The 23,933-nt window shown below is 39.7% G+C and overlaps 1 protein-coding gene across 5 annotated transcripts in view; it reads left to right on the top strand.

Moving 5' to 3' along the window:
- Positions 1-23,933, top strand: part of vps13b (vacuolar protein sorting 13 homolog B) — a 317,427-nt gene that overhangs the window by 227,654 nt on the left and 65,840 nt on the right. For all 5 annotated transcript variants that reach the window (XM_085178382.1, XM_085178384.1, XM_085178380.1 and 2 more), the window contains 7 exons: positions 3,975-4,177; positions 5,386-5,602; positions 7,143-7,327; positions 16,887-17,083; positions 18,702-18,883; positions 19,227-19,447; positions 19,541-19,672. In XM_085178382.1, the coding sequence (XP_085034508.1) occupies positions 3,975-4,177; positions 5,386-5,602; positions 7,143-7,327; positions 16,887-17,083; positions 18,702-18,883; positions 19,227-19,447; positions 19,541-19,672 (1,337 nt within the window). The remainder of the gene's footprint in view (positions 1-3,974; positions 4,178-5,385; positions 5,603-7,142; positions 7,328-16,886; positions 17,084-18,701; positions 18,884-19,226; positions 19,448-19,540; positions 19,673-23,933) is intronic.

The raw sequence follows: 23,933 nt of genomic DNA, 5'->3' as shown, positions 1-23,933 counted from the left end.
TGTGTTCATGAAAGATTTTCATCTTAACAACCCAGTTTGGGAGTTCCCTTGAACTGTGTAATAAATCGTAGCCATGAAAATAAACCCATTGTCCACAGTTGAGTAAGTAATATCCAAGCTCTGTCTGTGCTACGGCACCAGGAGATATTACCAGGTAAGCTGCCAACTTGTATCAACAATGTCTTTCCTGAAAGAAATGAGTCATCCCAGTTTAACTTTTACCCCAGATTGTCTTATGCAATAGAAGTTGTCTTTCTTTGGAACCCCATGTTGTGTTATTGCACTTTAATGTTGAATAAGATGTTCCTTAGTCAGTTGACCAAGCCTGGAAAGATTTGAGTATCCTTGTGTGTCATATCTTCATCACATCATAGCTCACTTTCTCTCTCATATCCTCTGTTCTCGTCTCCACACTCTTTCCCACCATCCGTGTCTATATCTATTCATCTCCTCATTTGTCACCTCCTCCCCCAGTCCCCCAATTCATATGCCTTTCCATCTCTCCTTCAACCCCCATTTATTTTTTGCTTTACCCCAAGTGAACCGCAAGCTCCAAGTAGGCTGTCTTTACCTAAAGCTTTCAAATATAAGGAATAAAAAGTTTTATTTTTGGTCTGGTTTTTATGGAAAAATATCGATAGTGTAGCCTGCCAATCCAAACACTGTGTAATTTGCCATCTGCTCCATACACATCATGTCATGCACAGTGCGTTTTTGTCTACTGTTATTTCTGGGTGCTAATTCTGAGTTAACCAAGGGTTTACCATGTTTTAAACAGCTTATAGTATCATAGAGGTAAATCCTGAATGTTTGACCATACATTGCCTCTGTTATGCTGTTGGCAGCTTTTTGCTACATGTCTACTTGTTTCCTTAAAAAGAGGTATCACTGCAGTTCAATGCACAGTTGTTCTGACTGCCTTTATCTTATGTTGAGACTTAATGGGATTGCTGTCTTCCATGATAATGGTGTCCCTGTTCACGGGAACTGAACTGTTTGAGTGTGAAAATGATATGAATCATATTTCTTTCGCAGTTCCCAGATCTTATCCTACATTGGCACCTATGGCCAGTTTTGAACCACTGAGTTCTGGGTTGAATTCCTTATTGCTGAAATGTAAAATATCTTGAAGCATGAAGACTTGCTTTCAATTTCTTTCATAACTGCAGCTAAACCTTTCTCCCGATCAGTCCTGAACACCGCTTTGAGCAACATTAGCCAAATCTAATGTGCAAAACATCATTGGTTTTTTCTCCCATGAACTGTTGGATTAGGGTCAGGACTTTGACTTTGCTTTTCCAAGGCATCATTTTCATCTTCTTTAACCATTTTGTTGCTAAGCATCACATTTCTGCATGACCCACTTTCTTCTGAGATCCTGATATTTCACGTCCTGGCTCTAGGATGTGAAATATCAGAAATAATTGCTCCATCAATGATGGTGAGCCATCCTGGCCCAGATCCAGTAAACAGGCCCAAATCAAACCCCATCCCTCTTTGTTCCACAGATAGAATAAGGTTGTTGTGCTGCAGTGCGGTGTTTCCTTTTTACCAAACTAGAGGCTTCTCATTTAAACCAAAAATGCTATCTTTTATACAGGACAGCCTTCTGGGGTGTCCTAATTATCATTAGTGAATTGCTAGTAGGGAGCAGTGTTGTGTTTGGAGAGCTTTGGTTTCCTCATTCAATTCAATTCAATTTTATTTATATAGCGCCAAATCACAACAAAAGTCGCCTCAAAGCGCTTCATAGATACAGAGAAAAACCCAACAATCATATGACCCCCTATGAGCAGCACTTTGGCGACAGTGGGAAGGAAAAACTCCCTTTTAACAGGAAGAAACCTCCGGCAGAATCAGGCTCAGGGAGGGGCGGAGAAGGAAGACAGGATAAAGACATGCTGTGGAAGAGAGACAGAGGTTAATAACAGATATGATTCATTGCGATCATGGCTCAAGAGTTGGGCTCGGACAGTCTCGGTCGTTGTGTCCTTGGGCAATACACTTCACCTACCGCCTACTGGTGATGGCCAGAGGGGCCGATGGCGTGATATGGCAGCCTCGCTTCTGTCAGTCTGCCCCAGGGCAGCTGTGGCTACAACTGTAGCTGCCTTCACCAGTGTATGAATATGAGAGTGAATGAATAGTGGTATTGTAAAGCGCTTTGAGGGTCCCGAAAAGCGCTATATAAATGCAATCCATTATTATTATTATTATTATTATTGGTTTGTCTTCCTCATTGATGCTGCATTGATGACCTCTTGCAAGAGAGACTTTTAGTAACTTAGAAGCCACCAGGGATTTCTGTATGATCTCCCACATCACTCTTGGCATGGTTGATCATGCCTGTGAAGGGTAACGATGCTCTGGAATTCCCTTCATTTGTACACATGTTGTCTGACTGTGGATCAGTGGATTCCACACTCTTCAGAGAACGTTGTGTAACCTTTTCCAGCCTGGCAAGCCATTGACAATTTTTTTTTTCCTGAAGTCCTTAGCGATCTCCTGTGTTTGTGCTATGATTCAACTTCCTCAAAGCCCAGTTAGCGCCCACTCCCACCTGATTGTTCTCCCACCAATTAAAAATTCCCATCTACCGTAAAATCGAATGCTAAAACTAGAGTTTCTCATGCTTTTCCACAGAGATGTTGTAATACTGGGTCATTTTCCTTAACAGATAAATGACTGAGTAATATTTTTATGACATTTCATTAATTGTATTCCTTCTTTCTTTGGCTTTTAGGTGTCGTGTGAAAAAACGATGATGTTTTCGGTCACATTTATGAAGAAATATTAAACAGTCGGACAAAGTTCAAAAACTGTTTTCCTGCTAGACGCAGAAACAGGTGTTGCTTTCTTTGACTTTCCCAGACTAACAGCCAAGTCAGCTGGAGTGAGAATGTCTCAAGTTAAAAGACATGTTTGAAGAACCACTTCTCAGGGCATTATTAGTCATCCAGTGTTGAGGTTTCCAAATGGGCTGCCACCACTGTAGCTATAACTGACCTGATCAGCCCTCCCACATCAACAGCTAGTTGTCATGTATAGTGAGTTATGGCAGCAAAACTACAAGTTCAGGAGAGCTTGTGACCACAATGATGCGTCTCAGTTTTAATGGAAAGGACAGATGATGTTTCAAGCTTTCCTTATTAAGCTGGGGCTTTTGCTACCTTTGGGGCTTACAGGATGAGTGGGTGTTTGGCTTTTCTCTCATTGTAACGTGTCTGCTAAACCTTTTACTTTAGCAATTTACAATATAAAGACGAAGATATGCAGTTTCAGATTAGTTTGACCGTTTCAAATACCCCAGTGTGCCTCTGTCCATGAAATGAACTCATGGAGCCCCATCATATTAACTAATGTTTCTGTGTTGTACATTTTACACCCAGATGTTGTCTAATCCCAGTGTTTCTGGTGGCTTAACACTGAATATAGTTTAGCTGGTTATCTGCACACAAAACACGAGGTACAAGGCATTTACATATGCCTGTTCTGAGCGAAGAGTAATGTTGTTTCCGTCCCCAGAGAGCCAAGTATTTATGCCATTAACATCAGGCGAGCACAATATCCAGGAGGATGTGGTTGGTGTAACTGCATTGTATGTTTTGCTGCTCTGTTATCACAGTGCCAGACTGTTGTAATTGACCAGTGCAAAAACATGGAGGCAAGCATTTGTGCAGCTGATACTTGAGGTTCAGTTGTTTATGTCTTTTAATTTCGTCTGGCCCAGTTGCAAATGAACAGTGTTAGTTTTTCTACATCGTTAGAGGTATCGATATTTCACTTTGAAACCCGGATTGATTTTCAACTTTTCCCCATTTGTCTGAGCCTTTGTCCTTTTTTCCATTGTAGAATTACTAAGCGCCTGCTTCTACTTTACCCACAAACCATTTATCGTTTACCTTCTGTTTTCTCTCTTTAGTTCTGCCCTGTGCTGTGCATGACATTTATTGCTACTTCTTTTGTGTTCCAAGATGCCATTCAGGCCGCCTCTGTGCTGCTCGAGGTAAAAGATGTGTTGGTGAGAACTGGACTAAAGGAGCGGAGCCGTGTACTGTTGGGACCATTTTCCTGCAGCAGTTCCTTAGAGGCTCGTTGGTGTCGCCACAGTGGCAGCCCTGGACCCGAGCCCGGCCCCCCCAAACTGCTACTAGACCTGAATGGAGGCCTCCTGCAGGTTTGTATAGGTTTAATTATTAGGCAGATGGAAATGAGTCTCTCTGAAGAATGCTTTGTAAATGTTTTAATGAGCTTCTTCCTGCTCAACACCAGTCTTAATCTCAAGGTAGACCTACCACCCACTAAAACAGCCGCTTAACTGTCATTGGTTTCCAAATTAAACCATACAGCATTTATATGCTGACACCCACTCACATCATAGCTTCTCACAATCTGAACACTCCTCTTGAATCTGATATTCCTTTTTAATTCACCATGGCTTCTGTCCTCTTTGGAGTGAAGCGATGACAGTAGAAATTACATGCTGTAATTTCACTGTACATTTGAGTCATATCTACTGGTTAAGTGGTGGAATATTAAAAAGCTATTAATAGAGGCTGGGAAGTGGGGGAGAATATGTGTGGCTTTTTTCCTGTCACAAGTTACATAATGCCCACACTGAAAAGTCCCTCTTCAATGTGACTGACTGAGCACATTATTACAAGTGTATTATTCCACATTACTCGCTCAGGGGGAACCCCCTGACCCCTTTTATTCAATGATTCTCTAATGCTCTTATTGCGTGCCCACAAACAGAAACATCACTCGCAACTCAACACTTAATACGTAATCATACATTTCCCTCTGCAAATATTGGCATTTGTGGTGTTTTAATCAAGTGCTGTACGAAAACCACCGGAATTCCCTCAGATTCCTTCTTTTCGTGCTCTCTTTCCGAAAACTTGGGGGAAAAAAAAAATCCCCAAATTTTCCTGTTTTTAAGAGTTTAGTCATAACCCACCCTTGCAAAGCTAGTGAGCGGCGGCCGAGCAGTCGGGCAGCTCCATGTGTGAAGCGTTTTTGACTCAGAGATTCCTGGTCCTTGGTCCAAACCCCAGGCAGACTTGCTTTGATGGAACAGGGGAAGGGGAATGCCGCGGATAAGTGGGGAAGACGTAAGGTTGTGTTGGGTAATGTTGGTAAGGTTGTGAATGGGTTATGATGAGGGTAATCCTGACTCCTTCTCTTCCTGTTTTGGAAAAGAAAGTGTTGATGCAGCTTTTCAAGAAAGAGCCAGAAGTCTGTAACATGTAGCCTTATCCTCATGCTCATCTGTTATTTAACTTCTTTTGACTTGTCCCCATTTGGAGCTCCTTATGCTCCTCTTTTACTCTTTTAATCCTTTCTCCCAGTCATCTCACCTTTTTTGTTCTGTCCCAACAACAGGTCTTTTGGGGCCAGGAACACCTGAACTGCCTGAAGCTGATAGAGGAGCACCTCCGTGCCTACTTCCACCTGCAGAAAGGGGATTCAGCTGAAAGCTGTGCTAAAGGCAAGGCCTGCCACACCCAGCCACCTCCGTCTCCAGGCTCTCCCTCTCCTCGGACAGAGCACAGCTCAGATGACTTACGCACAGGACATTTCCAGTATATCCAGGACTCAGGTGAATGTCAATGTGCTGTATGTTGATCTGATGTAGAGATGATGTGCGGCTCATAGAACAGAGATTGAAATGTAATAATAATAGTAGTAATTGTTTCTTGATAACTTTCGGTCCATAGGATAAACAGTAACAATGGCTGTTTATTCATATATTCGTGTAAGTGAGTTGGACAAACTAAAAAAAAGAGCTTTTGTGACAAAGTGAGATGTCACTTAAGATACACATCGACTTAAATCAAAGTCAGATCAAAGCCCTGTGTGAAAAGAAGTTTCATCAGACATGTCTGCCTGTTTCCACTCTGAGTAACATGGTGTTTATTCCCTCTCTTTGTGCTTTGTGTGCGCTGTCCTTTAGACACACACAGCAACATTATACACAGAGGATCAAACTTCTCTCTGGCTGTAGACCAACCGTCCACTCTGTCAGCTGTGGTTGAGTCTTTGTTTGTTGCACTGTTCAACTGGTCTTTGATGCATTTAATATTCTGGCTGAAGCAGAAAAAAAAAGTACAGTAATGAACTAGAACCAAGAGGACAATCTGTCTGCAACATGTTGTCCAACTGGGCCCCAGAGCAAAGAGACCAGGAAGTGCCGCTCCCCAGGTCTGACAGGGATAGATGGGGTAGATAGACAGGAAGAGTAAATGAAAGCTTGGTGGAAACGAGGGCACAATGAGTCTCTAACCCACTTTCTCTCAGTTGAAAGCAAAACCTCATGAATGTATGTGCCTGTTCTTTCATCTGCCCTTTTTGTTGAAGAACAATATGCTGTCCACCTCTAAGAGGGCACAGACAAGAAATGGTTTTATACAAAACCAAAAGTTTCAACTTGTGAAGCCCTGGAACCAAACAAAGCAGAAATTCACTGCTTGACTGTTTTTTTTTTTTAAATAAACATTTTTCCAAAGGACTTGAATCCCAAGCAGCAGCCACAAAGTGAGTCAAAACACCACTCAGAGGCTTAGATCCAGCGTTCTCCAGCTTTTGCAGGTGCTTGGCGTGGTTCAATCAATGGCCGTTTACTCAATAGCAAAAATGTTTACTTAGCCACTCTGTTTATGAAGGGCTCCTTATGCATATAAACACTCAGAAAGCATGGAAACATCCACAGCAATTTCTGAGGCAAAATTGTTTTGGTAGTTTCAGATACCATAGTACAAATAACCATACAAACATTGCTACACAAAACATGGATACAAGTTAAATATAGTCCCTTTGAACCAAAAGGAGAAAAAGTGCAAAGAATGCTTTTTTTAACCTATGTTTCGGGGGGGAAGAGGCCACTCTTATAATTGTTCAATTCAGTGTATCAGCGGGTTTTTGCCCCAGAATCCTTTTCTGCCCCTTGTTTACTTTTTGCTGTTTTAGTTCTGCCACTTTTTTTCTGTTACTCGTCATGTGTTTTCTCTTTTTAGTCTGTAAGTCTTGCTCTGAGGTATAACCACAACAGAAAATCACTGACAAATTAAATAAAATCCTGTTTTATTTTGTTTTGTTTTGTTTTGTTTTGTTTTGTTTTGTTTTGTTTTCTTTCCTCGCAGCTTCACAGAGACTGCCAGGTCCACATGAGGTGGTGTTTTACAGCGAGACAGACGATACCCCAGGAGTGATGTTGTGGAGATACCCAGAACCTCGTGTCCTTACCTTTGTCAGGATAACACCTGTTCCCTTCAACACCACAGAAGACCCTGAGATCAGCACTGCAGACCTGGGAGATGTCTTGCAGGTAGAAAATGACGCCCGGGGTTTGAAACCAAATCTGACGAGTAACATTCTCAATCAAAAAGATAGCCTTTTGCGTAATACTTAGAATAACCAAAGTTTTCAAAATAGGCATCCAATGAGCCCACAAACCCACCAGGAAAGGTTTTTCACAGAGGTTGGTGCAAGTGACATTTTCCTAGAGGCTTCTGCAGGACCAGAAGTATTTTGCAGGCTTTACCCCCTGGTGGCCATTAGAGAGAATGCAGGTATTAGGCACTTAGCATTTGCATTCTCTCTTCATAGCCGTTCCTCTTATGTTATGTTATATTATGTCCCTTCCATAGTATATAGAGAGTATATGTCTTATATGTCTGCCTTTACTCCAAAAAAGCAAAGAACAGTGATGCATTAACCAATCCATGGTCCAGCTCATTGTGCTGATGCTATAGTCAGATACTAAGATGCAAGATTAGGAGAGAAGCCACAAACCTCTGCCAGTAGTCTTTGCTTAACATCACCTGCACTAAAAGGGAAATAAAGCGTCGTAGAGCTGGACCGGGGGGGGCCTTGTAATTCCCTTGACATGAGTCATGAGAACTCCTATACACTGCATGTTATTGAATGACAGAGACCCCTGCTGTCTTTCCAAACATGTAATACATGGTCAGACAGCTGTGGAAGTCATCGTGCATGCTCTGGTGTGAATAGCCAGGTGTCTCAAAGCACAGATGAGGTTATATTTTGGCAGGGTGCAGCAGCTACCGAGCCTTCGGGGCCTCAGTGGGGGACAGGACATCCCACTTTTCCTCCTATCACTCATTTCCCCATCCTCTCTTTCCAACTTTTCATTCTTAAAGAAAAGATTCATCCCAAATTGTGTTCTTTTGCATCCTCCTCCATATTCTCTTTTTTTTTCTTGAAACAGAAATATGACATTTTTCAGTGCCTCATAGTGTCATTGCAACAGTCGGTTGGATTTATATTTTTGACCATTCCTTTAGGAATTGAATTTGTGGGAACAGAACATGCAAAACATGTTTTGTCACCCTCTCTTCTTAGCCCAGTCAAAACCATCTGTGTTTGGTCTGATTTTATTTGAATGGCCTTGTTATTGTGGTTTTAAATTCAATTGTGTGACTGAGAAGCAGCTGTATAGCGACTGATAAATGATCTACCACTAGATTCTCAAAATATGATGCAAGGATGGGTCAAGTACATAAATACAGACAGCCGATCAAAGATTACATTATTGTAACAACAGTTTAGCATTAGTTCGTGATTGTAAGTGTACAAAGTTTTACTATGACAAAATAATTCCCAACTGGCTTTTAGCTTTTTTTATTCAGTTTGAAGGTTTGGGGTTGGATGTCCTCGTCTTTTCCTTCTCCTATTTTTCTCCGGCTGCAGCATAGGTTTCTCATCTCCCCATCTCCTCTCTTTATCTTTCACATTCTTTCCTGAACTCCCATAGCCATTTCACCTACAGTACAGATTCTGTCTGTTTATGTGTGCTGGCCCAGGAGAGGAAAGATTTTGGAAGGTGCTGCAGATGTCTGACTTTCAGCGAGGCCCCACAGCTGTAAAGTCTGTAATGAGCAAAACTCCTGAGCAAACCCTCGAGCTGATTGGCCACATATTGAGTTACAGTAGAGAATAAGAGGGAGCTGATGTGTGTAGAGGAGAGAGAGTTGGAGGAAGATGTGATGATAGAGTTGGGAATGGGGGGAGGGGTTATTGTGGGTGGAGGAATAGGAAAGAATATTGAGTGAAAGGGGGTTAAAGAAATATATATATATGACCATAGAGGGGGTGGTGTCTTTTGCAGTTCTGATAATGCCTACAGAAGCCTCAGTGTGAGAGGATCTGTGTGACAATGCTACACTTTCTCTACTCCAAGGAAGAGGATGTTGATTATTTAGCAGCTGCTGGAAATGACAGGCAGAAAAAATGAACTGTACGTCCTTCCTGATGTATACTCTGCAATATAATGCGTGTTACTATTACACATGTGTCCTGTGCACAGAAAATGCGTTTTCAGATCACATTTACACAAATAACACTGATTCACAATGTGTTGTGAGCCACTAGGACAGTAGTATATCAGATGTCAATAAGAAGCATGCATTTACGTCTGCATTACTACATATGTCTGTGCCAGTACGTAAACGATAATGCCTGTGACTACAGACATGTGTATTAGAGTTGTGTGTATTACACAGCAGGAGTTATGGAACCAGTGGTTGATGAACATATGGTTTCCACATCTTCCACTCTGCTCCTCTTCCCCTGTCATGTGGCATGGTCCTATCTCTTCTGACAAGTCTGTTAAAAGGAATCAGGTGTTGAGGCTACTGCAGGGATAGTGGTGAAAAGAGGAGGCCCCGAGCACACAACTGTTGTTAAAACTCCTTCATGTGGGGATTTGATGCAGCATCTGCAGAGAAAAGCAATGGAAGCCATTGCTTCTGACAAGTTAGAGAAATCTATAAAGCACATTGTGCAACATTAGTTGTCTTCTATTAGAAAGGACTAGAACTTGTAAAACTGCTGAGCCAGCTGTAAAGGATCAAAAAGTAAGCAATGAGTCTCTCTGCTGTTTTTGTGTTATCCATGTAAACGATGCTGCAGCATGTTCATAGAGCTGCTGGTAGTAGTACAAATGTAGGACATAACACACAATGTGTTTGTTTGTTTGTTTAAACTGATTTAAATTCGGTGTTAAACGCTATTCCTGTACGTTTTTGAACACTGCTAAATATGTTGTAGCTAAACTAGACGTGAAAGTAATTCTAAGATATTGGATATCTGTTTACAGATAAATTACATTTACGGTTGTTATTTTAACTGAAGTTCTTGGTCATCAGCCAAAGTTATTGCAGTCCCAGGTTTGATTAATTGTAGCCCCAGTGACATAATGGTAACGCGCTGCCTTTTAGGAAACATCAGCGGTCTCGTTTAATTCGCTTTTTTAATTCCTCCCAGGACCAGAAAGAAAGTCCAGCTGAGGGGAACGGAAATGCAGCCATAAAACTCCAAAACACAGTAATGGCTTAGTTTGTATTCCAAAGGAATTTCATTTACTTTACATCAAGACTGAAGAGAGGGAAAGAGAGAGGGAGAAGGCAGTCATAATTTCTCAGGCCTCTAAAATTACCATGTGGCTATGCAGAGATGGAGGCTGATAGATTTTGAGAAATGGAAAGTGAGAGGCATAGGGAAAGAAAAGAAATAAGTAGTTATGGGCGAGTGATAGTCAGCATTAAGCTGTGTGTTCATTGCTCTCTGTCATTTATGAAGTCATTTTTTTAAACATATCAGCAGGTGGACAGAGGACTGCATGTAAACAAAATAAAAATAGGTTTTCCGATCGGTTTTCCTCACTCCCCCCCTCCTTTTGTCACACTCCCCCCTTGCTCCTTTCCTTTAGTCCTTCCCCACTTTCCCCTGCTCTTCAGAATAAATGAAGGGTTGTACTGGCGTGGGGGGGGGCTCCTGCTCTGAGCCTTGCTGCTCGCTTGTCCCCAGAGCAGATCATATTAACATTTTATAAAATCAAGATTTCCTGCATTTAAATAGTTGTGGTTTCCCAACTGGTTCCAGTATCTCGGAGGGGGAATTCAAACCTCCTTCCATTACTCAAAGTCAGATTGCTGCCTGAGTTGTTTTTACGTACGGTTGAAGGGGAGCAATGTCAGAATTTGGTGGTTGGTTGGGGGGGACTCTTGCCGCTGAAAAGCATCTGATCCCTAATGGAGCATCCGCAGGTTCCCACCTGTGGAGTGCCGAAGCAATGAACCGATGATAAGAGAGAAAGGTGACTCATTGTCACCTTCTTGTTACATGCAGTCAGTTCTCTGAATCATAAGCAGGTGTTCTTCTTCCTCTCTTTTCTGTCCATCCTGTTCGTGTTCCCCTCCTCCTGCTTCTGTGGGGCCTGGGAACCATGGAGCAAACACAGGAGCTATGATTCAGCTTGACCCCAGCTCAGGGGAGCTGGAGGAGATGGAGCATGTTAAAGCAGAGAATAAAATTTCTAGTTCAGACACAGCATCCAGTAAAGTAAATGTCTTGTCTCATTCAATTGCCTTTTGTCCATGCCGACTTTTCACAATATGCAATTGTGTTACTGTGATCATCCGCTCTCTGTTGAAGGAAGTTGCCCAAATTACTCTGACTTTATTAAAAAAATCACACCATCTGCTCCCCTGCTGTTTGCGTGCATGGCGTTGTGGGGATAGCCTTTCATGTCCCAGCAGGCCTCCGTTATGCCATCGTGGCCCCTCTGGCCTGCGAGCGGTATCATAAAAACACTGCAGCCTGAGATGAGCCACCAACCTTCAGCCATAACTTGTTTTTGTCGTTGTTAATGTTATATGAAACACAGGTCCACCATCAGCTTCACATCTGTGACACGCCCTTTCCGCCGATGCACTCGTTCTCTCCGATGAATAGAAATGTTGGAAGGTAAAACAACTGGGTATTTTACTTCAGAGCGACACATTTACCCAGAAATAGTGAGGTGGAATTTTAGCCAAGGTAACTATTATTGTAGCAGGACAGTGCTCAAGCGGACCTGCATTAGTCACAGCTAATGCACTATAAAAATAAAAGACTGTCCATGTGGTTAATTTGATCTGGAGTTTTTGCACCTCATCCACTAAAATCTCCAGTCTCCCTATAAGAGTTTGGCAGAACAGAGTAAAAACACAAAAAAAGAGTGAGCATGAAGATCTCTGCATGGGCTTATTCCTGATTTTCCACACTGATTAATGTTAACATATATCAGCCCACCTGAGACAGCATAGCAGGAGTCATTTTCATTACAATTTTTATTACATCTCTTGAATAAACATTTGTTCAAGCTGATGTCAATTCAATTTGTCTGCTGGCTGATAAGAGGTAGCAAGCAGTGGAATTTTTAGACATATAGGCATCAGTGAAATAACAGAAGACCTAATAGCTCTGTTGATATTGTTAATAAAAGTAATGGCAGACATGGCTGTGGATGTCAGCAGCCACGGCCCCAGAGCGAGCTGAGGGAGTCTTCAGTTGCACAGACATACTTGAGAATTTGTAGCAATCACACCTGGGTTGGTGATGGAAATTGACTTAATTTCTGTATGTTGTGTATTTGCTTTAGTTTGCCTGCCTTTAGTTAACCTTTAGAGAAATTGTGGCTGTGCAGTCAGACTGAGAGAAGTACAATCATGTAGAGAACAGTCCTCAGTTCTCAGAAACAAAGGTGAATTATATGAATGGAAATATCATCCATACGTGCACAATGCTGCCAGCACTTCTGAATATAACATTTGTAAATAGTTTTTAAAAAGTGCTTAACATGTAGTGTTGTGTCTTGAGTCACGTTTCTTTCTTTTTAGTCAAGAAAATCTGAAATGGGTGCAGTGACTTATTGAAACATCTGCAGACATACATGGAAATACAGCATTTTTTTGTAGAAGGCAAAAGCAGAGTTTATACAGGTCTAACAAGCTTGAAAGTCAATATTTGGTATGAGCATGTTTATTGTTTCACACAGTCTGAACTCTCCGAGGCAGTTTTCTTGTCATTTCTTTAAGCAGTCTTCAGGAATAGTTCTCCAGGCTTCACAAAGGATATTTAGAGGTCTTCTTTGGATGTTGGCGGCCTTTTGTTCCATTCTCTATCAACATGATCCCACACTGCTTCAATAATATTGGGCTCCAGGCTCTAGGGAGGCCAGCCCATGACTAATAGGGTTTCACTGTGTGTTGTGCTGTCCAGGTATGCTTTTACTCCATTGGCAGTGTGAAACCGATGCCAATCAGAGTACGTTCCAGTAACATCAAAATCAGATGATACTTTTCCATTAATTTTAACACAACCTTCAACATCCCCCACCTGTGTTTTACAGATGGCTGTAGACACTCACAGTTGTACCTCTCGCCTGTCCACCTCCTTACATACTGACAATGATTTGACTCAGAAATTTCAAATTTGGATTCGTCCATCAGACCTGTTGCCACTGATTTTCAGTCCAGTTCTCTTGTGTATTGTGGCATACCTTAGCATTTTCTCACTGGATTTGCACCCTTCCACTGAGACCATTACTGATGAGATTTTGGCAAACAGTTGATGGATCAACTGAAAATCCAGACGCATCTCTCAGGTCCTGTTTCAGATCTTTGCTAGATTTTTTTCCCTATTTCTTAACAAGATGATGTTTAGATACAGTTCATCTGCTGTAGATAGTCTCTTAGGCCTGGCTCTTCTTTTTTTCTTATCCTCTATTTCTTCAGTTTCCTCAGATGTTTTAAGGACATACTGCACACCATGTGCCATGAACATATACCAAGTTTCCAGCTACCAACACTCATCTTATTGGTGGTATTATTTTATTTCTCTCAAACTTTGTTATCTTTAGAATTTTTCATAGATTGAACTAAAGAAATGCAAACAAATTATGTGTTTTTGCAATAAAAAAAAAAACAAGTGCCTAAATACAATTTAAAATGGTCTCGATAAGTTTTCTGTTACTGGTTCATCATTTGAGTTAGTTGCCTTTTTCTTTTAATCATTAAGTGATTCATGGGTCAATCTTAAATGTCTCAACCCAAAATAAAAGGTCAGGTACTGTATAAGGACTGGACTAAAAGTGATTTAAAAAGCGGAAAATGGACAAAGACAAACTTTGCGGGTCTCTCAGAAAGACTAGAGAACCATTTCTCAAGATCATCTTAAATAACTACAAGACAGTGCGTTTTCTTGGAAGCAAAATATAAAGAAATGAGGGGTGACTCAAGACTTTTGCACAGTACCGTAGCTTCTCACGGATTTAAAGCAAACCCAAAATGGAACATTAAGTTGGAATTTAGGATAGCAGATCGTTTTTTGGCGTATGTTTTGCCCGCGGTCGTGGTGCCAGGCCTACTCTGTCGAGTTCTTGTGGAAAACACAATCTCGACCCATGCAGCCAAGGGAATGTCAGCTATTCAGGGCTACATGTTGTTTATCAGATAAGATACACACACAATCAGGCAGCGGAAACTGACACTGCCCAGACTATATGATACGCTCACATACATACGCACACCTGTGTATACACATACGTATACATGCATATTCTCTTTCATATGTACAATTATACATCGTTTTCTTCTTGAACACATATACACAATCCATTTGAATTATACATAGGTGCCTTCTCCTCCTGAAAGCAAGTGCCAGATGTTCAACTTACACATTAAGAAAACTCCTTTTTTCCTCTTTCCGTCATTCTGACATTTTTGGATTTAGTTATCGATTTCATCTCGACGTTCCTCCAAAGTTGCACCACAAGTGAAGGGGAACATGACGTACATTCAACCATGCAAATGTATTCTACTGTACCATATATATACACCTCATATATCCCTTTCTGCATGCTGTCATGTGTATAAAATATCACAGGTGAAAAAAAAAGCACGCCTGGTGTTTTAGCAATGCATTTCAGGGAATTCTCCGTGGAGATTCAGCTAGTTTCCGCTCCAGTGGCTCAGCGTTGGGGGTTGCGGGTGCACAACTCTGTCAGGTGCAATTATGAGAAGTTGATTCCAGGAAAACCTGTGTGACATTGATTATATGATGTAAGCTACAGTTACCTCATCCATTCCTCTGTAACAGTACAGCCCTGCACATGAATATATGGATGCATGCACACATTTTGTGAGCACAAGGCTTCTGACACATACAAACTTGCTGACAGTTCCAGGAGTTTGGTAATTGTCTCAGGAGTTTCATGCCTCCGGTAAACAAGTGGACTGTCATATGTGACATATGCACACCGACAGTACTAATGCACCCAAAGCATACACGCGCATTCCTCAGTTGTGTTCACGTTCAGTGCGCTGCCACTACTGATCCATCAGTAGCCAATATCTGCAGGTGCTTGGTTTCGCTGAGGGTACCAGACACCTTTATGTTAATTTTGGTGCAGTGTGAGAGGAATGAATGGAGCCCTACCAGTCATCACATCAATGATACTCAATGTGAAAACACTCAAAAACTGATTGTTATTCAGTGTGAGAAACGGCTCCAGGACTTCGATGCTAATGGCCGTCTTGCAGCATGCTGTTGCTGGGTGTTTAGTTATGCTGTGGTCGTGAAATGTTGTTATGGAGATGAGTTGTCAGCTTGCTGTGTTGGTGGTCTGTGGTCAAAGCGCTGTCATTTTTTCCAACTAGACGAGAGATTAAAGATCGGTTGTGTCTGAAGTGAGTAAAATTCAAGGTTGAAATGCACATGCCATAAAAAGAAATCACTTGCTCATTTGTTCTCTGAAATGGGGATTCCCCATGTCTTTTAAGGGTCAGTAAAGAATCAATGGTTAACGATTAGCAGACTATCGTTGTAGCTTAATGCGCAGCTAGGGGATCCACAGAACAGAAATATTACCTGTTATCTCACAGCAAATGGTTAATTAGTTTAAGTGTGGGCGTGGCTTTATCTATTGGGACCGCTTACACTGTACATTTCATTCACCTATAGTTCACTCCATACTCTATTATAGTACATAACTAAATCAAGGATGTTTTATCCTAAATTCCAATTGTTCTGTTCCATAATAGCAGACTAAACTTTCCCAAAAGTATGAAAAACAGCTAGTGTGTGTAGGGATTTAGGAGCCAACTATGTAATGCTTAACAAATACCAAGAGATTAAAAACTCCCCAGCTGAAACTGTTAACCCTCAGTCATAATCTCTGGGTCTCTTCCACAGCATGTCTTTTGTCCCGTCTTCCTTCTCTCACCCCAACTGGTCCTGGCAGATGGCCCCGCCCCTCCCTGAGCCTGGTTCTGCCAGAGGTTTCTTCCTGTTGAAAGGGAGTTTTTCCCTTCCCACTGTCACCAATGTGCTTGCTCATACGGGGTCATATGACTGTTTTTCTCTGTATGTATTATTGAAAGGTGTACCTTACAATATAAAGCACCTTGAGGCGACTGTTATTGTGATCTGGCACTGTATAAATAAAATAGAATTGAATTGAATATCCTGGCTCTCAAAACAATTGAACACCTAAACTCAAGTTTTAAGTGTCCTTCTCAAGAGGAGGCCAAATGGAGGATTAGTTAGTTAAATGCTTTTATTAAATGGATCAAAAGCAACTGTTTAAGAGAGGAATCTGTGGCATTCATCTGCAATAGAAAAAATTATATATAACGAGGTCTCACTTGATTGTGTGCCCAAATTCAATAGAAACAATAAGAAATTAAGTTAGTATTTTTAACAGAAAATTGCTCAGTATAACTGTAATGCTATAAGGAAACCCAGAGGGTTTTGAAAAAGCCTTGTTGGTTAAATAGGTCCTCATGATGTCATTGTGAAATGTGTTTCCTCACAGTTTTGTCAAAGCTCTGAACTACCTGCGATAGTTTTAATTTGTGAGTAGTACATACAGGCTGGCTGTGTGGGGGCAACAGGAAGCAAAGAATGATTAAAGAGTCCAGAAAGTTCCAGAAATCTCAATTTCTACAAGCGCTACGATCGATATATATATATATATATATATATATATATATATATACTTACATATATTTACTCTATTTTTTTCCTTACTTTGCTTTCAGGTACCATGCAGTCTAGAGTACTGGGATGAGCTCCAGCAAACCTTTGTTCCATATCGGGAGTTCAGCCTATCAGAGAGCTGTGCCTGCCAGCTGCAGTTGCCCAGCCTCAGCCTCACCAACCAGCAGAAAGAGCTGGTGGCCTCAGACCTGTGGAGGATAGTACTCAATCATAATGGAGATGGAGGAGATGAACAGAGGTGAGGAAATTTTGCTTTAACCGTCCATATGAGAGCGTGTTTATGTCTACACACTGGTATGTGTGTGAACCTACAGACCGTGTGCCGTCCTGTTGGAGAAAAAACAGAAGGAGAGTGCACCCAGGCTGCTGAGCTCAAAGAAGTAGAATGTATCCCTCGCCCCACATCTGGTGTGCAGGAGCAGGGAGCGGGCTTGGAAGGCGTTCAGATCGGCCTAATGAGATTTCCCAGCACACCAAGTGCCTGTCAGGGCCCATCCGGATTCCTTCCTGCTTACCTTGAGTGTATCTAATCGAGGGGAAGCTCACGGGAAGCGAGAGTAGTCAGGCCCCCTTTGGCTCATACGTTCTTAGGCCTGGCCTGGCCTGGGCTGGGCAGGGTTGAGCTAGGATGGGATGAGTTGGACGAGGCTTGCAAGATACTATAGCACCCCAAAGAGCGTGCTTTTACTCCCTGCCACCGCTTCCTCTTTTCATTACTGTTACATCTTCCGACCTTCATCGATTTTTCTTTTTGTTCTTTTTTCTTTCCTTCCTCGTCTTCTTTTAATCTCTTTTTTTCTTTTTCTCTCCCCTTATTTACTTCCATCTGGGATTTAGGGAACTTTTAGCGGAAGAGCATTGCCGAGCCCACATTCTGTGTGGCTTAGAGAGCTCGAGAAAAACAGAGAGGAAGGAATAAGAAAACATGTAAGAAAAGCAACAGAAAAAATCTTCAGGACCAGATACTGTGTAAAGCAAAATATACATCTGTATTTCATTACAATCATATTCCGAACACTACATTTCCTTTATGTTTAAATTATTTGTCTTTTTTGATCAAAATTGATCCCCCTTTCCTTACTCCCTCGTTTCATCTGCCTTACTTTAGTTTCCACCAGAAAAATAACTTGGCTGCCCTGCCAACTGGAAGTAATGAAAATTGTCAACATATGATGCTTATCTTTTTAAGGAGTACTCTGCTTGCACCAGCATTTTTCAGGTCTTGAGCGTTTCCTGCTGGAGTTTTTATGGTGGATCATGGTAGCAGCAAATTACAGAGCAAATGGTCATTCACTTCAATTACCTTCCATTCAACATCATCAACCATGACATGCAATTAATGTCCACGGAGGGCTTCTCCTGGAAACTGCATGTGTAATAATGTTCCTAACAGCGGGGAAGCTCTTTCACATTTCACCTTATTTCATTTCTTTTTTTTGAATTCTCAGTAACTGTATGGCTGGTCTCAGTGTGCTTCCTGAGATGGATGTCACACAATTTGTACACAAACACAAAAGCATTCCACTCTTAATAAGAATCAGATTATTTTAATAAGTCCATTGGTTTTCCTTTTTTTTCTTCTTTTTTTTTGTGACCATTATTTCACAGCTGGGCCATTGCTTTTGTTATTTAAAAAAAAACAAAGTTTGATAGAAAATCATTTACTGTTTTCTTTAAAACTGTCAAGTACTGAATCCCAGTCATATATTAGGATCTTTTTCTCGATATTATTTCCGTATGGAATCATTTTATATTCACAGGGCGCTGTCAGTTTAAAATTTTCCTCATTTATTGCAGTCTCTTTAATGATCGTTTGTAAATCTTGTGGGCTTTCTCTATCAACGTTTCCCTTCCAGTTCGGATAGTGACTGTGGGTCCCAGTTACCCTGCGATCAGCTGGTCTCTCCGATTGCACTGGCAGCCTGTACCCGAGTGGACTCGTGTTTTGCACCCTGGTTTGTCCCGTCCCTGGGTGTGTGCCTGCAACTAGCACACCTGGAAGTTCACCTCTGTCATCACCTAGAACAGCTGGGTACAGGTAAGATTTGTAATATATCAAAACAAAATCTCTTCCAAGTCTGAAGTATATTGGGTTTAGTAAGAGGGATTATCTAGGTGTTCGAGAAGTTGACTTCCAAAAAACTCTACCTTTCCTTGTTCTGTGTTTGATCTCTCATGGTAGCAGTAAAGTACACTCAGATATCATCTGTTACCTCAGCAGCCTTCTGTTTGATTGACAGCTTAAGTGTCCTTTTTCTTAATGGAATTAATTGACCTCTGTGCACATGTGGATTTAATTTACATTAATCCATTTTGTGTTTAATCTTTGTTACTTGTTTCAGTATATTAAGTAAAAAAAATTATGTTTCTCATTCCTCCAGCTCCATCTCGACAGCTTCATCCCTTCCTGCCAGACCGGAAGTTGCCTCAAGAGCAAGAGTTCACGGGGATAGGTGCTCGGCAGCCACGAGTCTTCTTGCGACAGTGGAGCTACGGACCACGTCATTGTCAGGAGTTCAGTTTTTCCTCTCAGCTAGATTGCAAGCTGTTGGAGTACCGAAACTTAACACACCTTCAGCTTCTACAGCCGTGTCTATTACAGGTTGAGCTCAGCTTTCTACATAGTTCTTCTGTCTTTACAAAAGTTTTTTTTTCCCCAAACGTTGATATTCATTTGTTTTCATTTGTATTTCAGGGCCAGGCTACAGCAACCTGTTGCCCCCAAAACACCTCTTTTGATGTGAATGTGTTTGTGGATCCAGTGGCACTTAATGTCAGCCAGTATGCCATCCACACTGTCGACACTGCCCTGCACAGCTGGCAACAGGTAACTGCAACACTCCTCATATACTCCACCAGATGTTTCAGCTGCATAACAGGCATATTCCAAAGAATAAAATAAAAATTAATTAAAAAGTCAGCTTAATTGTCGATTATAGATTATTGATATTGCTTTTGGTGATTAAAAATATTGTGTGATTCTGAGGGTTCTTAAAGCAGAAGTTATCATTCAGTGTCTCGTCTATTGTACTTAAAGCTAGTGTTGAAAGCAAAAGAGGTTACATTTTCTTATGGGAAATTTTTATAGCCAAAATTTCGCCACTGCAAGAGGAAGTGGCTGCGACCAAAGGATTAGTGATGCGATGGCTTTGGTTAGAACATGTTGGAGGATGATTTTTTCACTTGTGTATTTAATCAGTTTGGTGCATTCAGACATTTACATTAACTAGAAAAATTTGCATTTCCTGCGAAAATGCAGTGTGGATGCTTTAAAGCTGAAGCTGTCTGCAAAAACTAGCTGAAAAAGCTGAAAAGTTTCAGAAATTGTAAAAACTTTGCAGAAGCAAAGGAACTTTGCTAAAAAGTAATAACTTAGCAGAACTGCAATATCTTAGAGGAAACATAATACTTGGCAGAAATACAATAGCATAGCAGAACTTGGCAGAAATATTGTAACGTACCAGAAACATGATAACTTATCAAATATACAAGAATTTAGGAGAAATAGTATAAGATAACAGAAAGAATATATTTAGCCAAAAATATTTAAACATTATGGAAACACTATGATTTAGAAAAATAGTACAACATAGCAGAAATACTGTGATTTACCAGAGACACTGTGATGAACTATGAATATTGTAATTTTAAAGTAAGACTATGTTTTAGCACAAATACTATAATTTGACAGAAATACTATCATTTGGCAGAAATACTATGTTTCAGCACAAATACTCTGGTTTAGCACTAATATTATAACATAGCAGAAATACAGTTATATAGCAGAAATGCTATATTTAGAAAGAAAAATATAATATAGTAGAAATAGTATGATTTAGCAGAAATACTGTAATCAGCACATATACTGTAACATGACAGAAATTCCTCCACTTAGTAGTAATACTATAACATAACACAAATGTTGTGATTTGGCACAAAAACCATGATTTGGCAAAAATACTATGATTCAGCAGAAATACTATGATTGAGCACAAATACTATGATTTGGCAAAAAAGCTGCTAAAATCATAAAAGTTTGCAGAATTATAATAAATGATCAATATTAAAAACTGGTCTCTGATAGTGTATTAATTTATAAGAAAAAAAACATGTTGACCAAGGTGGGATTGAACCCACGACCTTTGGGTTGCAGACCCGTGTCACTACCAACTGCGCCACTGGGGAAGAGAGCAGGCGACTGGAAAACAGGGTCATGAGCAGTCAGAATTAGATCGCGGTGAGAGGCGAAAAACGCAGTTTTTTGGATTTACAAAACGTCGTGTAACTCAAAAACCAGGTGGGCTAGAAACAGAATTCTTGTACTGGGTCAATCAGTGGACTTTGGTGTACTTTGACTGCGATTTTCATTGCTCTTTGTACATCCGTTGCTGAGATATGACGAGAGAAGAAACGGCAGACCTCAGATATGATTGGCTGGCTTACAAGCCGTGAAGGCCCCAATATGCAAATTTGAATGCCTGAGCCCTCAGATATGATTGGCTGGCTGGGAAGCCGTGCAGGCTCTGATTTGTAAATTTGAATGTCTTAGTCCTCACAGAGGATTGGCTGCCTGAGGACCTGGCAGTAATATATAGAAATAGTATGACTAAGCATAAATACTACATTTAGTAGAAATTCTATGTTTTAGCACAAATATTGTAAAAAGCAGAAATACTATAATTTAGCACAAATACTATATTAAGCATAAATCCTATTATATTAAGCAGAAATACTATATTAAGCACAAATCCTATAAAAAGCAAAAATAGTATAAAAAGCAGAAATACTATAATTTAGCAGAAATACTATATTGAGCAGAAATACTATATTAAGCAGAAATCCTATAAGAAGCACAAATACTATAAAAAGCATACTCTACTATGATTTGGTAGAAAACTATAATTAATCAGAAATACTATATTTTGCAGAAATACTATATTAAGCACAAATCCTATAAAAAGCAGAAATACTAAATTAAGCACAAATCGTATAAGAAGCAGAAATACTATAAAAAGCAGAAATACTATATTAAGCAGAAATACTGTATTTAGCACAAGTACCGAAAAGTAGCAGAAATAATATGATTGAGCAGAAGTACTAAGATGTAGTAAAAGTACTTTGATTTAACAGAAATACAATTATGGAGGAGTAATACTTTATAATGGGAGAAATATTGATACACACACACATACACAGAGCCTAAAGGGAACCGTATTTGTGCCATGGAGTGTTAACAAGAATGTGAGGTCCATATTAGAAAAGCTGCTAAAATCATAAAAGTTTTCAGAATTGTAATAAATGATCAATATGAATTACTGGTCTGTGATAGTGCATTAATTTGTAGGGGAAAAAAAACATGTTGACCAAGGTTGAATCGAACCAACGACCTTTGGCTTGCAGACCCATGTCACTACCAACTGCGCCACTGGGAAAGAGAGCAAGTGCCTGGAAAACAGGGTGATGAGCAGTCAGAATTAGATTGCGGTGAGAGGCTTTTGAAAAAAGCCATTTTTTTGGAGTTACAAAACGTCATGTAACTCAAAAACTAGGTGGACTAGAAGCATAATTCTTGTACTGGGTAAATCAGCGGACGTTGGTGTACTTTGACTGCGATTTTCATTGCTCTTTGTACATCCGTCGCTGAGATATGACGAGAGAAGAAACGGCACACCTCAGAAATGATTGGCTGGCTGGGAAGCCGTGCAGGCCCCAATATGCAAATTTGATTGCCTGAGCCCTCAGATATGATTGGCTGGCTGGGAAGCCGTGCAGGCTCTGATTTGTAAATTTGAATGTCTCAGTCTTCACAGAGGATTGGCTGCCTGGGGACCTGGCAGTAATGTATAGAAATAGTATGATTAAGCATAAATACTACATTTAGTAGACATACTGTGTTTTATCATAAATACTATAAAAAGCAGAAATACTATAATTTAGCAGAAATACTATATTAAGCAAAAATACTATAAAAAGCAGAAATACTATAAAAAGCAGAAATACTATAATTTAGCAGAAATATTATAAAAAGCAGAAATACTATAATTAAGCAGAAATACTATATTAAGCACAAATACTATATTAAGCAGAAATACTATGATTTAGCAGAAATACTATAATTTAGCAGAAATACTAAAAAACAAACAGAAATACTATAATTAAGCAGAAATACTATATTAAGCACAAATACTATATCAAGCACAAATACTATAAAAATCAGAAATACTATGATTTAGCAGAAATACTATAATAAGCAGAAATACTATAAAAAGCAGAAATACTATAATTTAGCAGAAATACTATAAAAAGCAGAAATACTATAATTAAGCACAAATACTATATTAAGCACAAATCCTATATTAAGCACAAATCCTATAAAAAGCACAAATCCTATAAAAAGCAGCAATACTATAAAAAGCAGAAATACTATAAGAAGCAGAAATAATATAAGAAGCAGAAATACTATAAAAAGCAGAAATACTATAATTTAGCAGAAATATTATATTAAGCACAAATACTATAAAAAGCAGAAATACTATAATTTAGCAGAAATACTATATTAAGCAGAAATGCTATAAAAAGCAGAAATACTATAATTTAGCAGAAATACTATATTAAGCAGAAATACTATATTAAGCAGAAATAGTATAAAAAGCAGAAATACTATAATTTAGCAGAAATACTATAAAAAGCAGAAATACTATACTTTAGCAGAAATACCATAAAAAGCAGAAATACTATAATTTAGCAGAAATACTATAAAAAGCAGAAATACTATAGTTGAGCAGAAATACTATATTAAGCAGACATACTATATTAAGCAGAAATACTATAAAAAGTAGAAATACTATAAAAAGCAGAAATACTATGATGTAGCAGAAATACTATATTAAGCACAAATCCTATAAAAAGCAAAAACATTATAATGTAGCAGAAATACTATAATTTAGCAGAAATACTATATTAAGCAGAAATACTATAAAAAGCAGAAATACCTTAAAAAGCAGAAATACTATAATTTAGCAGAAATACTACAAAAAGCAGAAATACTATATTAAGCAGAAATACTATAAAAAGCAGAAATACTATAT

Source organism: Neolamprologus multifasciatus, chromosome 11 (assembly GCF_963576455.1).
Source record: "Neolamprologus multifasciatus chromosome 11, fNeoMul1.2, whole genome shotgun sequence".
Taxonomy (NCBI): domain Eukaryota; kingdom Metazoa; phylum Chordata; class Actinopteri; order Cichliformes; family Cichlidae; genus Neolamprologus; species Neolamprologus multifasciatus.
Note: the sequence above shows the minus strand (reverse complement) of the source record. Positions and strands in the feature narration are given on the sequence as shown.